General features: G+C 42.5%; 2 protein-coding genes across 4 annotated transcripts; one reads left to right on the top strand and one right to left on the bottom strand.

Moving 5' to 3' along the window:
• Window positions 1–325: 325 nt before the first annotated feature.
• Window positions 326–12,703, bottom strand: LOC120547096 (breast cancer metastasis-suppressor 1-like protein-A). Of its 3 annotated transcripts, none has more exons than XM_039782506.1 (10): window positions 12,431–12,703; window positions 12,101–12,191; window positions 11,275–11,402; window positions 9,032–9,111; window positions 5,905–6,001; window positions 5,418–5,507; window positions 5,211–5,275; window positions 5,087–5,120; window positions 4,684–4,813; window positions 326–2,207 (listed from the first exon to the last, which is right to left on the bottom strand). In XM_039782506.1, the coding sequence occupies exons 1-10, from the start codon at window positions 12,564–12,566 to the stop codon at window positions 2,090–2,092; spliced, it is 969 nt and encodes a 322-aa protein (XP_039638440.1). In that variant the 5' UTR covers window positions 12,567–12,703; the 3' UTR covers window positions 326–2,089. The 3 variants fall into 3 exon arrangements, with proteins under 3 accessions (XP_039638440.1, XP_039638439.1, XP_039638441.1); XM_039782505.1 differs by having other exon boundaries at window positions 5,087–5,126; window positions 12,431–12,702; XM_039782507.1 differs by lacking the exon at window positions 5,087–5,120.
• Window positions 12,704–14,814: 2,111 nt separating this feature from the next.
• On the top strand, window positions 14,815–15,399 carry LOC120546403 (cyclin-dependent kinase inhibitor 1C-like). The gene has a single exon (XM_039781328.1). It carries the CDS (start codon window positions 14,815–14,817, stop codon window positions 15,397–15,399), a length of 585 nt encoding a protein of 194 aa, XP_039637262.1.
• The last annotated feature ends 365 nt before the right edge of the window (window positions 15,400–15,764 follow it).

Here is a 15,764-nt window from a genome sequence, read left to right as displayed (position 1 = left end):
ACTGAAGTATTATATAAGATTGTATCTGGGCTTTTTTGTGCATGCTAGGCCAAATCCAATAGGATATTTAAGTTCTATGCAAAGCTCTGATATTTTTTATCCAAAGCTCTTAAGTCCAAGAAAAAGAAAATTAGCTTGACTCAAGCAGAGCAGTGCACGATGATACTGTAATCACCTAAATGCACAGACACTTCTTTTTTTGTTGCACGAAATGCAGACAGAAAGCTTTTTAAAAGTACAGTAGAAACACCATTCCACTCAAGTTGAGACGCTCTTTTTCGCTCATAAAAGGATAAAGAATTGTTTATGTGCAGGTTTAACTCTCTTCAAATGACACAAAGAAAATCTTTAATCAGCTGTACATGCATCGGCACAATGTCACGTTTTTTCTTTTTTTATCTCAAATGTGGAAAAGGGAACCATAATGCATAAAAAGGTAAAAACAAAAGCAGAAACAAACTTATCAAAAGTTCTTCTCAGTGGATGCCACATTTGGCTTCACAGACACTTTATGTTTATGATATAATGTTGCAAGCACCTCTTTTACCATACTGTTAGCAGGTAATATTTTGAAATGCTGAAAATATAAAGCAACGGTAATACAACATAAAGCAAGATCCCCTTCAATGAATCAAGCATAAATTACACATACGGAGAAGGTTCGATTGGACGGATTGTACACACACCGAAAAATCCCTTAATGTTGCTTTCTCGTTGTACTTTTTAGGATCACCTTTACCAACAGCAAGGAGGAAGACAATGGGGGAAGAGAAGTGACAATTAAGAGGGAGGAACACAGACAAGAAGAGAGGACGGAAAATGGGAGATACTTTTGGTTTTGCAGGTGTAACATTAACAATGCAGGACTTAACCAATCCTTTCAGCTATTTTAATCAAAGTACACACAAAATGTGCTGAATAAAGATAAAAAACAAACATAAAAATGGCACTATGAGTTACAAATAGAGGATGTTATGAGCCCACCGCCACGGACAAAGATGCAGTCCACACCTGTGGAGTAGAGCAACTTTAGCCCGAATCCTGCCTTCAATGTTTAGTTCTAACAGTAGGCACTATGAGACGCATGGCAACAACATGGTAAAAAGACAGAGCAAAGAATCACAGTGAAGTAAAGACAAAACACACAGTCATCTCTATATAGAGGGCACCTCCTGTTACTGTATTCTTAAAATACAGTTTGAGGCTTTTATATTTCTCTTAGTGCATGGGGCTGGCCTTGGGTTGAACTTAAAAAATATAGTGCTGTGAAAAATTGCACTAAAACATCAAAAGATCATTTAATACAGTGACTCCCCAAGTGGGTTTCGACAATACTCCGGGCTGATCTTAAAGAACAGTTTCATCTCATTATGTTCACAATATAATCATTTCCTCAAAATTGATTAATCCTTCTCCATCTTCATATTGACATTGACATTTTTTTTTTTTAACTAAATGAAACAGTTGCTCAAACTGGGGTCCCAGGGGATCCGAATACAGATTTATTAGGCGCTATGGAGCATGAAATTCAAGTCTAACCGGTGGGTTCCGACAGGCAAATCAAACACACTGCTGACGGCGTCCTCACCTGGATTCAGGGTTTCTCACTCACTCGGCCATCGGCCCGCTTCAGTCCTCTTGGTGCGAACACAGTGCAGAGTAAGGCTTCACTGCATTGACATTGATAGTTCAGGACGGGCATCGTCTTGTCTTAGAAAGGCACGCGACTGAGCTCCGCGGTTCAAACTTCGCTACTGCTCCGGTTCCTCGCCCATTTTTTTTTCTTCTTTCTAGCAGCACTTTGCATTGATCTCCATTCCAGAGAAAATGACACTTAGTGACCTTGTCAATAATATCCACATACATACATATTTACAGGGAAGATCGTCAGTTGATATTTGTTTGTTTTCTGTTACTTATACATAGAGGGGAGGAAGTGAGGTGTGTGTTTTGGGTGTGTGACTGTACATATGGCAAGAATGTAGAAAGATACCACACGGAAAGGAGACAAAAAGAAACACAGAGATGATGATCTGTCCGTCTGTATGTAGGTTCTTAAAAGTGTGTGTGTGTTTTTTTCGTTTTTCTTTTACGAGTGCTTGATAGTGTATTTGCCTTTCTGCAGCTGGGAGATGTACAGCTTTGACTTGGTGCCGTCCAGTCGTTTGAACCACACCTCGTCGTTGTTCATGGTGGTGATGATGGCACTGTATGACACAAACAAACCACGGTGTTAGCGCAACATCAATTTCCCCGATCCTCACGACACAGCATGTGAAATTACGGCTGCACGATTTGAGAAAAAAAAAGAAAGAAAAAAAAAAGGTTTGTAGGTGCAGAGGGAAACTACTTGTACAGGTACATGAGATAAATTAATGAAATGAATGAAAACGGGTGCTGGAAATAGCCACACATAATAGGGAGCTACTCTTTGACAGATGTCAGATGAAATAAAAACTGCAAGTTAAACTTCACAAATAGAAAACAAGTGTCTTGTTTTCCAAGACCATCATGGAGCTATTTCTCCACCACCCACAATTTATAAAAAAAAAAAAATGTAAATACCCCCTACATACTAAAAACCAGCTCAGAATTAGTATGTGGTATGGATGTTGGATACAACAAGAATTCAAGTTTCATGCATCTGACCCTTGGTGCTCTGTAACATAGATTTTCTAAGTGTCCGGAGCTCTACTGAAGGGATAAACTGCATTAATAAACCTATTTCCTTCCGGGGTGTCCAGATCCCGGTATGCTGGTTGCGTTTGTGTCACCGCTGAGCGGTGCTGAGGGAAGGCGGTGTGCTGTGAAAAACAGACATCAATGCACACCCTCTATTCACTCAGCACCCTGTCCGGACAACAAGCACCAGGGCGGGACGCACAAAGAGCAAGTGTGTGCAATCACAATCGCTCGAGTCTAATACTCACAGTGTCGCTCTTTGTTTAAATCCAACAGGAACCATTTCCATTACAAATGAGTCCCCCATGGGACCACCGCATGTCAAGTCACACAGACTCGCACAATGTGTCAGACACACAAACATTTTGCATATGTGTACACGCATCGTTTAGCGTCATTACTCACACGTGCTGCAATCAATAACCCTGCTCCGACAGCAGGGTACCCGCACAAAACTTTTCAAGGACCCATAATAAAATCTCCATGACCATTCACAACGTATAACCTGAACAGAATTGTACAGTATACTTCAAATGTTAATTATTGTATGAAAACAAACCGCGACCTTTTATGTTAATGTTCATAGTTTTTTGATTCTGGATGCGAGTCTGAAAAACTATGCGGCAACAAGTATGTACCCTACATACTACGTAATGTATTCTTGGCTCTCTAATGACCGATACACACTGTATCGTCGTTAGAGAGCCGTGAAATATTAAATGTAGGGTTATCATATAGGATATCATCGTCAGAGCCACCATCGTGATGCCACGCCCCACCCTGTCAAACACACTAATCCTAGTCGCAGGTGCTGGATGGGAAATTGACAAGTGCGTCGGTCTTAAACCAGCAAAGACCCTTGCGTCGGGCTTTGCGCTGCGCAGGGCAGGGTGCAAGATAGGGCCCCTTATGTAGAAGCTACTTTTCCCCTTTCGTGCAGCCTATTTGTGAAAAAGACCATCGCTTTGAGCAGACTGGATTGGCTGTAGTGATACATTCTCTCTCTCTCCCTGTCAGTTGTAGCTCGCTCTACCTCCTAGTAACGTTGGACACAGCGGTCTTGAGCGAGAGAGAGAAAAAAAAAGCGTTAACGTGGAACGCTATCACACTTTCCTTTCTCCCCTCATTGGACTAAGTTTGTGGACACTACTCTGTGCGTGCATCAATAAGTAAGTCTGAGGTCCTGTAGGTACGGGACGATGTTATGCAGGATTTACGAATATGACGTTAGCAACGGTGGGCTAATTCACGAGGGTGCCATTTTATGTGTGAGCCAATATTGCGCATCTGTTCATGTGCGCTGCAAGAGTTAGGTTTCTGTTTATTGAATGCGTTATTCAGTGCAAACATAACCGAGAATGTAGTTTAAACTCAGTAATGATGGTATATTAGGTCATTACTGTCGCTCTGTTGAAGGCAAACGTCCCACTGTACTGTTGTTACGCAGATCACGGACATCTGATTGACTTTGGTGCACCGTACTTAAGTGAAAGTAGGTCAAGTTGTAAAAAAACTGCCCCTACCAGCAGGGAAGCATTTATAGAGGGCATTTAAATGTATGTCTGATCGTTTCTATGTTAACTGTTAGCCCATAGTAGTAGAAAAAAATATGTAAAGAGATATGAGATATAGTAAAATAAAAAGTGCTTACCCTCAACACTCCCCCCCCCCCCCCCCCCCCCACAATGACAATATCATAGTCCATCGCCATGTTTTACTGTATCGTCATCGTCAACTGCCAATTTAGGGGACATTGCCCAAACCTAATTAGATGTAAACTTCACCGGTGTGATTCAAAACATCAGATTCAAACTCTGTTCAAACATTATTTCAGCTAGCTGGCATAAATGGAGGGAGAGACTGAACAGCCGTCAAATTAAACACAACAATATTCCACATTTTTTTCAGGTTTGTCCATGTGACACACACACACACACACACACACACACACACACACACACACACACACACACACACACACACACACACACACACACACACCTAGTTGGGTACTCGTCCTTCCTGTTGATACAGATGGCCTGTCCCCTGCAGTACCACTGGTTGTCATAGAACAGTCGACCGTCCTCGAAGCGCACCACATGGTGATGTCTGTCAGGTTTGACTGCAGGGACTGGAGGGAGAGAATTAGAAGGGGAAAAGGCAGTGAGGAAGTGAGGCAGGGACAGTGCAAAAACTTAAAAGATATACAGCACAAAATGTAAAAAAAAAAAAAAAAAGGCATGAAAAAGACAGATGAGGAGGTAACATTTGTCTCCTTTTCAGCAATGAACTTGAGTGCTTTGAGCTGAAAGTATTGAATCAGCCCTGTTCCTGTGCGACTGTTGGTCGATCGCTGCACTCAGACAGATATTGACTGAAACCAAGGACGAGGACAAACTCTTACCGTACACCTTCACCCTGTGTGGCCCCAGTGATGCCATCGCCTGTGGGGGGAGGAAACAGACACAACTAAAAGGTCCAAATCGCAACACAGACGCATGTGAGTGCTATGCCCGTTTCCAAAATACCTTTCTTATTGCGGTCCAGTCTTCCAGAATATCAAGATCTTGCAGCATGTAAACGATGTAAGGCCGTAATTGAGCGGTTAAGGAAAAATGCACGGCGGCAGGAAACGTCGGTCTTAAAAAGCACGCCACTGAAGGGCTGCAGCCACATGTGGTGCGGATGAATGATGAGGGGAATAAGACAAGGACAGGACAAAGGGAAAAGGATATCAGAAACAACAACAGGCTTCTTCTTCTTGACGGGGCAGAATGGGTCTTTTTTCTTGTTTTTCCGTGACTGCAATCCATCATTCCACAACTCTGGAAAGCAAAGAGGAAAGATTAGAGAGAGGAGAAACATTGTGCGTCTGAATGATATTCCCTTCATATTTCAATCTGGGCAAACTTTGCATCTTGTAGGTTCATATGTTCACAATGTTTATTCTGTGTTATTATTAATACCACTAATTGTACTCTGTATCTTATGTTAGTACAAAACTATTCATTGATAGGGTTTGTCAGTTGACAGATTCTAGTTTTAATAAATGTATATATATATATTTTTTTTTACTTACTGTTCAACAAAAATTCCAAATATTTACCAAAAAACTAAATGAAAGTGAGTAATGCTTTTTCTCTATTCCATAGCAGTATAAACTGAATACTGTGAGTTTGTTGGGATGCTGGGCAGGATGTGACAGTGAGCCCTAGTTGGTACCTGAGGTAATGTCAATACTGTGTCTGTCTTCCTCCAATCTTCTTATCTTCTCCTCCAGTTCACTCTGCACAGTGTCAAACAGCAGCAACTTCTCACTCTGGGAGACCGAAACCGAACACACCGGCAGGGGAAAAACATCATTAAAAATCATCTCCAGAAGTACATAAGATAAGATAAACCTTTATTGATCCCAAAGGGAAAATTCAGGTGTTGGCGCAGCCGCAGCACAAAGACAGATTGAGTGCAGATAGAGAAGTACAAGTACAAAATTAAATTAAAATAAGAATAGTTGGTAGGTAGCAGGGCATGAAGTTAACTTTTTTGACCACCAGCCACTTTGGCAGGTGGATTTTTAAACTTTTTACCAGCCACTTTTTTTTTTGCCTCATAAAAAGGTGAAAAACAGGACTTGCTGTGTCTCTATGATCCTGTCCTGTCCTATTCATGGTAGCCTACTCATGGACACTGCGCATGTGCTGTATTAGGGGGTCCAGCCTTGATAATACTGCATTGGGGTCCGGTGTTGGCTCGTTACACCAATGCATATAAGAGATGAGAGGAGTAGCCTACGCGCACCACAACAAAAAAACACTGGTGAATGTGGACCATAACACATGAGTTGTTGCAAAGAAGATGCAACTTTTTTTGTATAGTTCTTAAAAATAAATCAAAAGGAAACTTGTTTTGGGGAGAATAATAATTAGTACTATTAATGAATTACTCTGGGCTGAGATTTTCTAGGAACCTTACCAAAAAGGCTCAGGCTGATGATGTCGGTATAATATGAAAACGGCTGGTGGATTTAAGACACAAAATAATAATTTATTGAATGAATCAAATACGAACATATGTGTCAGTGGCTTGTTGATCTTTACATTGTTAGTTAATTTCCTAACCTGGGCTGGGACTCCCATTCATACGGTTTCATATTGGACTTTAACTTATCATTGCACTTACAATAAAGTAGCTGTCCACAATTTAGGTCATCCTGTAGGTCTCATCTGCATTTTTTCCTGCATCCACCGTGTGCGATTGTGTGTGTGTGTGTGATTGTGTGTGCGATTGTGTGTGTTTGTGTACGCGTCAGTCGCGGGGGAAACGGAGCAACAGGCCCGCCCGCTGCAGACAGCTGACAAGATGAAACAGCAGCAACGTTCAGAGACTTAAGAGTGAAAAATGGTTCCAGCGTACATTGATGTTACAATGTCTACATGTCGGCAGGACGGTCTGAAATGTTTTGACGGTCTTTCGCTGTACGTTTTGTTGGTAATGTGAGATGTTCGAGTCACACACGCGTCTCGTCTTCATAACAGAAACAAGGAAATTAATTTGACCCGTTCTCACTCCCGCTTGGTCAGTGGCTGCGCGATAGGGAGCCCCGGCTGTCAATCAATGTCTTCCAGTGATGCGGGCCCCTGATTGGACCAGGCCCGTAAGCAACCGCGTACCCTGCTTACCGATAGTTACGCATCTGAATCACTCAATTCTCATTGGCTACCTGCCAAAGTGGCAGGTAGATTGACAGTGTTACCCGCCAATTGCAAAATTCACCCGCATTTGGCGGGTGGGCGGGTGTTAATTTCATGCCCTGGTAGGTAGTAGTAAAAGATTAAAAGTAAATGAACTATACAAGAGCAAATAAAGATAAGTTACGAGGTAAGTGATAAGTTAAAGTGACATGTACAAGGTAAAGTGACATGGTATGATATAGACTGGGTTCAATTCAGTCTAGGTTTAGGTGGTGGTTGTAGAGGCAGTAATTTAATTTAACTAAATGTGTGGTGACATGGAAAAAACAAACCTAACACCCACATAAGCTAGGGGTGGGAAATGTAATAACGTTTTTTTTTGCAATGATTTTTAGAATTGATTCTTTTCTCTAGAATGGATATTTCAGAGAGATGCACCGATTACAACTTTCTAGGCCGATTCCGATTTCTGATTTTCATTGAGTTAGGCCAGCCGATACCGATTTCAGCCGATCCCGATTTCATTTTTTCTAACCACGTTACAGCACATGCAAATGTTTATTCAGTCGAAATTATACAATAAGAATAAAAATCTGTGTTAAAGTTTACCCTCAGAGGTTTAACTATAAAATGAATGACAATTTATGTGGTTGATACTGGGATTCATAATATCGCTCCCCGAATAGAACGTTAAGGTTATGACGACGTGAAAATACATTCATTAATCACGTATTATTATGCTGTGTTAAAAAAAAATTCCATGACTTTTCCAAAACTCTCTGGGTCTTTTTAGGCGTGGAATTTGCATTTTTTTAAATCCATAACTGTTCCAGGTTTTTTCAAAATGTATGAACCCTGATCCAATATCCAACTAAAATAATGTGACTTTTTGGTTTTTGGTGTCGTCCCTCCACGCCCTACTTTTTCCTTGCAGGTGTTGCATATTGCAAACTTGTTATCTTCTGCACACACGCTGAAGAATTTCCAAACAGCTGACATGTTGCAGGTTAATTCACGAGGTTCCCTACACGTGCGAGAATAGCGCGGGTACGTGCGACACATTGCGGAAAAGTTGAGAGAAGTGTCCTTGAGAACTGTAGCTCGTATAACTTCTGTTGTCAGTTAATTGTAGCGTTGACCGGCATGAAATCGGCATATGTCAGACTGACCTGCCGGTGGTCGCCGGTCATGGCCGAGCACGTGAAAACCGGCCAATTCCGGTCACCGGCCGGTCTATCAGCGCATCTCTAATATTTGTCATTTATTTATTTAACCAATGATTGACCTAAATATTTTCTGTTTATACTGCCACTACATCATATCAGCAAAACTGACTGAAAGCAGAAAATCTATATCTATGTACTTTTTCTAACAAATAAATGTCAGACTGACTGACTGACTTGTGATGTACATTCTTTTTAGAAAACAATTCATTTTTAGAAATGTCTCATGATATATTGTGTCTTGAAGTGTATTATTCAACTTTTTGTTAAAGAAGGAAAAGAAAATCACAATACTCTATACTATCGAATCGCAATACTTGTAGAATCGCAATAAATGAAAATCGCAATACAAATCGAATCGGCACCCATGTATCGGGACAAAAGCATATCGTCCCAGCTCTAACATAAGCCCTGACTCATTTGTTGACCTCTTACCTCCCAGTGTTGGCAGGCAGCCTGGATCTCACACTCGTACTTGTTCTTCACTGACTCCAAGCACAGCTCCCTGTAGATCCCTGTGACAAGCATTAAACCATTAATCAATCTGAGGCAGATAGCAGTAATGATTCCATTTTTTTAATTAAAGTGATTATATAGCCTTTTAAAAATACGGTACTGAAAAGAATTCAGTCTGGGGCGGGATTGCTTCCACACGGCTCTCACCAGAGTTTGATTGACATTTGAAGCCTGGGCGAGGAATGGCTGCACTGCACACGGCTTTCGCCTCGGACGTGACAAGCAAACATGGAGGTGGCTGAGCTGTAATGGCGTGCTAGCCGCGAGCTAACAACAGCAATGGCGCTACCACTGGCTAGCTAATTACTGCTGCCCTGCACTGCGCACTACACGGGTCACTCATACAGAGTTTATACCACTGATCAGCGCATCACGAAGGGAGAGAGAGGGTGGAGGACAAGGAATCATTGCATCGCGTTGGAGACCTGGACGATTCTGCATCGATGCAGTGACAGACCATAATGATATTGAATCGATTTGAATCGTTGACAGGATAATGATAATTAAGGGCGCTGACACACCAGGCCGATTATCGGCCGTGGGACAGTCTGGCGAGGTGAGTGACTCAAATCTGTTCGTTGTGTCCCGTGCCGTCGTCCGTCTAGGGGCGCTGTCGGCGTTCATTTTGGCCGACCTGACATGTTCGGTCGGCGGCAGGGCAGTCGGGACTCACCCGGAAATGACGAGCAGGATGAGGTGACTAGAGTGTCTCAAAATCTGACGAAAATCTTTTAAACTGGCCTTTGTTGATCTGAAATGAAGACAGATTCAGCAACTGCATGGCCTATTTCTCGCTTAAAATGTTTTCAGAAACACGTTTCAGTGAACTATTTTAGTACAATATGAGATCGTATTCTGAACGGCCGCCATGTCTGGCTTTGAATTTCCGGTCCAATCAGCTGCCGGTTTTCATTTCTTGGGCAACATAACAGATTAGCGCCGCCTGCTGTTATAGAGATGTATTACGTCTCGTCTCCTCTCGTCTTTTTGGTCTGTTCGGTGGCAGTTTTTTTGGACCTCGGGGACGCGACTGATCATATCGACGGGGTTTTCTGTCAACGGTCGGCCATCGGCTATACGTGTCTACACCTTTAGTCGAAAGACCAGTGAAGATTCACACTTGGTGGACGCATTCCACAGATGTGCAGTAGATTGCTATCGGAATCAGAAAGGGCTTTATTGCCAAGTACGTTTTTACACATACAAGGAATTTGTATTGGTGCATGTCAGTCTCTAGATGTAAGGATAAGAATATATGTAATTATGTAGTATGTATCAATAAAGTAAAATAAAATGAATAAATAAGTAAAAAGGAACGGTACAGCAGAGTAGGTACAGTGGCATGAGGAGCCAGAGGTGGAGTGTGGAGAGAGTCAGGGTGGGTTCCTCAGCCTCCTGCCAGAGGGGAGTGACTCAAAGAGTTTGTGTCCAGGGTAGGAGGGGTTAGCCACAATCTTTCCAGCACGCTTCAGAGTCCTGGTGGCGTATAGGTCCTGGGGTACCACTTGTAGCGTAGTGGTCACAACAAATTGGAGCTACACGGATGTCCGCACAAAGCCTACAGGTACACCCTCTGATGACGAAATGTACGTCACACGGACCCTCGGAATGTGGAAGGAATAATTTGCTCAATGGTGTTTTAAGCCCCTCCCCCCCCAACGTTGACTTCAAGGCAGCGCTGTGACCATCGACTTCAAGGCACCTGAACCCTAACCACTGCTTAATCCTAGTGCCTTCCAGGCAGCGTTGGGGGGCTTAAAACACCAAACACCGAATAAGCTTGTCTCAAATGTGACTTAAATCTCTGCTCAGGATGCCATTACTCAACTATATCTTTATATCACAAATATTTGTTTGCTGCTATATTAATGTTCTGAATGTCGACTACAGAACCTTTAAACTGTAAAACAGCACATTGAGCAACTTAAATAATTTGCCACAATCTGCTGTGTTTAGCTTCTTTTTTTTCACAGTATAGGGGTGAAATGCAGCAGTATGATAGCTAGGAGAATTGAATAACAAAGAGTATCATTTGCTTTCGCCATAGTTAAGTATATTTGATATGACATCACTGTCATAGGTAAAGTCAAATTATGTCACATTAAACCAAATTGAAATATTAGTATATTACAGCAAAGGCCTGTGGGATTACAATGACCCACCAGCAACTTTGGTCCTGATCTGCATGTTCTCCTGCAGGTTGGCTAAAGGTTCCAGGTACTCCTGGGCACAGCCAGCCATTACCTCCTGCAGCTTGATGTCCACCTGGCTCAGGCGCTCCTTGTACAACCTGAACAGCAGAAAAAATAAGTAGGGAAAGAATATCAATTCATAAATCTAAACAAGCTGGGAACACTCCTGCGTCATTATAGCTTTACAGTGAGCCAAACAATTTGAAAAGATCTTGTAACTTGTATGCAAATGCAAAATAATGGTAATAGGTAATGATTCAAACTCAACAGGTCTTTAGAAAGTGTAGGCTATATGAAGAAAAGTAGAATAAAGGAAGTGGCAAAAAAAAATAATCTGATTTTCTAACTCAAAACAGCAAAAACAGTGTCCTTGTCTCTCCAGAACAGGATGCTGTGTAACATCTACAGAAGGACGCTGTCTATTTAATGCGCCTTAGTTTAATATATAATACGCCATTTTCAAAACAGAATTTCACCTCAAAATTATATCCAGTTTGTCAAAACTGCTCATAAGAAATACTGTATCTGACCCACAAATATTTACAAAAAATTGGCAAGCAGCTGATGTACATTTATCCCAGATGACCACCTGTTTTTACAGCTGTATGGAAAACATGGCTGACCACCACTCTGAAAAAAGGTCCAACATCCCAAGTATCCCAAGCAACCAGATACAATGTATCTTAGAGGCTCTGGCACAGAGTTTAGTCAGAGTTCAACTTCAACATGAAGTACACTGTTGGCTCAGATCAGACAGCAGTAGGTGAAGGCTGTGTTTTGATGGGAAGGAACTTACTGCTCCTTCAAGTCAGTGAACTGTTTCTCCAGGGTGGTCATCTCATCCAGGCACTCCATCCTCCTCCTCTCACAGTCCTCATCATCCATCTCTGTTCGCATAAAGACACAACAGGTTTAACATCACCTCCATATCTACTGCTTTCCCTTTCAACCACCACCATTGTCGACATCACAGCATCTCCACCCCATACTGTACGTAGATGAAAATGTCAGCTACTTTTCAATAGCAACCGCCTTTCATGATGCAACCTAGTCTGACAGACAAGCATTTATTATTTTTTTTTTATTTAGCCGTGGGTTGATATTTAAGGCCTATTTTTCTTCCTACCCGAGCTGTCTCCATCTTCAGACACGGACGAGCTAACCGTGTCCTCCTCGTCTGTGCTGCTGCCGTCTTGCTCGGGAAAATCCACCTCCATTTCTTCGTGGTTACTTTCTTTCTTCTCCCGGGAGTGAACTGGCATCGCGACTTCCAGACAAGTCGGTGTTAACGAGGGTAGAGTTTTATCCCGAATAAAGAGGCAAAAAAATACCTCAGTCGGCTAACCGGTTAGCTAGCCCGCATCTAGACAGCTGGTAATGCAAACATGGCCACCGCCAGCCAATCAGACGGAATTTCACTGAGTCTGTCCAATCAAATGTTGGTATGGGTCACTAATTTCTACACAATGATTTTAGGGACTTGTAGTTTTTAAAGTTTTCTGAACAACTAATACGTAGGCTATTGGTTGTGCACATATATGTCTATGGTTGTGCAGGTATATACTGTAGATAGGTATAGGTGTAGGTATGTATAGGTGTTTGGAAACATTATATTATTTATTATTATGTCATATGTTCTTTTTTTGTTTGTTCGTTTTAATCTTACCAGCACAATACTTTTTAATGCATTAATGTTATGGATAGCCTACAACTTTTTAATTCACCATTTATAAACTGTAAATAAAAGCTTAATTAATGGTTTATAAATCATTTACTCATGGTTTATAGATGCTTTGTCTTTTTAGTTATTTAATTCATCAGACCCCACAATGGACTATTTAACCTTTGACCTTCAGCAGGAAAGCAGGAAAGATTGTAGCCGATCCCTGTCACCCCAGACACAAACAGTTTGAACCCCTACCCGCACATTTTGCACTCAACCCATTCAGCCTTATTTCTAATGCAACAGTTATTTGGTATGTATATATTTGTTTTTCTGTATTTATTGTTTATTTTATATTAATGTTTAATATGTTTGTTTGTTTGTTTATGTATGCACCAAGGCAAATTCCACATAAGTGTACTGTACTTAATGTGGCAATAAAACCTTTTCTGATTCTGAAAAACAAAATTAATAAAGCTAAAATGGATAGCAATCTGCATATGAAGCTGAAGTAGTGAGAATAGTGGGAAAAGTGGGAATGTAAAAAAAGTATGAATTTCATTGAAAAGTTGAATAAAACCACTAATGTTGAATATTTAAAGTTTTTTTTATCTAAAGTTCAATAATGCCAAAAGATGTAGAACATTGTACGGTTTCAATTTATTTTCTAGCTGAAAGTATGAATAAGTAGAGTTTTTTTTTCCGACTTTTTCGACATACTATACTATTACTTTTTTTTGACATACTATCACTGTTTTTGTCGACATACTATACTATGGCTTTTTTTCCATCATGCTATACTATAACATTTGTATTCATTTTTTCGACATACTATACTACTTTTTGATGAGTTTTTTGACATTCTCTACTATGACTTTATCACTTTTTTATTACATACTATGACTTTTTTTCAACTTTTTTCAACATACTCATGGATTGTCTCATGGTATGACTTTTTTTACTTTTTTGACATACTAGACTATTACTTTTTTTCAACGTACTACACTATGAATTTTTTTTGATTTTTTTCAACATACTACACTATGACTTTTTTCGAATTTTTCAACATAATATACTATGACTTTTTTCAACATACTATACTATGACTGTTTCTGACTGGGTTTTGTGTAGATTTGGACTTTTATACGTTTACTCCACTTTGTTTAAACGGCGAAGTGGAGGAAGCCTAGTGACGAGTCCATAGCAACCAGTTTGTGTGTTGAGTGTTACCCAGAGTGCCAATTTTCCATTGATTGTTTTTGCCTGCCCTCTCAGGACTCCCTTTGTTGACGAGTGTTTTGTCTTTTTGGTTAAGAAATCCTCAACTCAAACCTTCTCCTGCCTTCCTGCCTGCTCTCTGCTTGGGTCCTATTATTCCCTGCCTTGTAACAGAACGATCTGACCTCACCAAGGAGAAGGTGTTGGAGTTTGGTTGGACTGTGGAGAGTCTTTTTTACACGGATCCAGCCCAGTACTCCCTTGGAGAGGCTTGTCATAGAGCGGCATTGGTTGTCAGAGAGACTCTGGGTGCCACTTTGTTCCCCAGCTGGAGGACTTTAAGAAGGGGCTAGAGTGTTTTTTACAAGCCATTTCCAATTACTCACCCACTGGCAACATAGGATTCCATTCACTACGCTAAGATAATTAGCGGCGGCGCTGCCGGTGTTGCACCGGACTAAAACAATGCATGCACAAAAAATGCGTTGGCCCACCTATCTACAGCTAGGGTAGACCGTGATAAGCCCTATTTCAACAAACTGTGGAGTATCCCTTTAACACCTTGGCTACTAGTCAAAAGCCCTGTACACTTGATAGCAGCTCACCTAAACTCCTGTCTCTCGGCCCCAATGCAACCTGCTCAGCGTATGCCCCCAAACCGGCAGTCCCTTGAGGATACCCGCCTGGCCGAACTCACCGGCACCCATAAAGGTCGAAGACGGGGAAAAAGGACGTCATGGACGTCATCCCGTCGCCATGCCCCGCTCTTCACCCCAGAGTCCTCGCTGACCAGTGTCCCCAAGCTCCCCAGTTTCCCCGAGCTCCCCAGTGTCCCCGAGCAGAGTCCCAGCTGTGTAGCAGCTCCCCAGAGTCCCGGCTGGGTAGCAGCCCCCCAGAGTCCCGGCCGGCTAGCAGCCTCCCTGATCCCCGGCCGGCTAGCAGCCGCCCTGAACCCCGGCCGACGTAAAGGCCGCCCTAAACTGGCTATGACCATTCCCCCAGAGACTTTGCCCTTCCCATTCGCCCCTGAGACTGCCCCTTTGACTTTGTCGGTCTCCGGCGCCCCTGCGACTGTCCCTGCGACTGCCCCTGCGACCGCCCCTGCGACTGCCCCTGTGTCCGCCCCTGCGACTGCCCCTGCGACCGCCCCTGCGACCGCCCCTGCGACCGCCCCTGCGACCGCCCTGGGACTTTGCTGGTCTCCGGCACCGTGAGACCGCCACTGAGACTTCCGGTCTCCGGCCCCCCTGAGACTGCCCCTGAGACCGCCCCTGGGACTTTGCTGGTCTCCGGCGCCCCTGTGACTGCCCCTGAGACCGCCCCAGTGACTTTGCCGGTCTCCACCACCCCTGAGACCGGCCCAGTGACTATGCCCTTCACCCCGGTTATTACTTTTTTTTAACATAGTATAGCATGACTTTTTTTTTTACTTTTTGATGATTTTTTTTGACATACTATACTGTGACCACCCTCTGACGACGCAAAAATCATCGTTTTCCGTCATCGGAGGCCTTTTTGCCCAGAGGCAATGGACAGTAGTAGGAGCTACTTCTGCATGTTTTCAACCCGCCCATAGGAG

Source organism: Perca fluviatilis, chromosome 18 (genome assembly GCF_010015445.1).
Source record: "Perca fluviatilis chromosome 18, GENO_Pfluv_1.0, whole genome shotgun sequence".
Classification (NCBI taxonomy): Eukaryota; Metazoa; Chordata; class Actinopteri; order Perciformes; family Percidae; genus Perca; species Perca fluviatilis.
The sequence above is the reverse complement of the archived record's forward strand: the minus strand, read 5'-3'. Positions and strand labels throughout refer to the sequence as shown.

What these genes read in the sequence shown, in the direction of transcription:
- LOC120547096 (XM_039782505.1), bottom strand. Translation starts at nt 12,566, where the DNA reads ATGCCAGTTCACTCCCGGGAGAAGAAAGAAAGTAACCACGAAGAAATG. An exon ending in GATCAGGACCAAAGTTGCTG is followed by an intron (nt 9,112 to 11,274) that starts GTGGGTCATTGT and finishes TGCTTGTCACAG; the next exon opens with GGATCTACAGGGAGCTGTGC. An exon ending in CTGCCTGCCAACACTGGGAG is followed by an intron (nt 6,002 to 9,031) that starts GTAAGAGGTCAA and finishes TCGGTCTCCCAG; the next exon opens with AGTGAGAAGTTGCTGCTGTT.
- LOC120546403 (XM_039781328.1), top strand. Translation starts at nt 14,815, where the DNA reads ATGCAACCTGCTCAGCGTATGCCCCCAAACCGGCAGTCCCTTGAGGAT.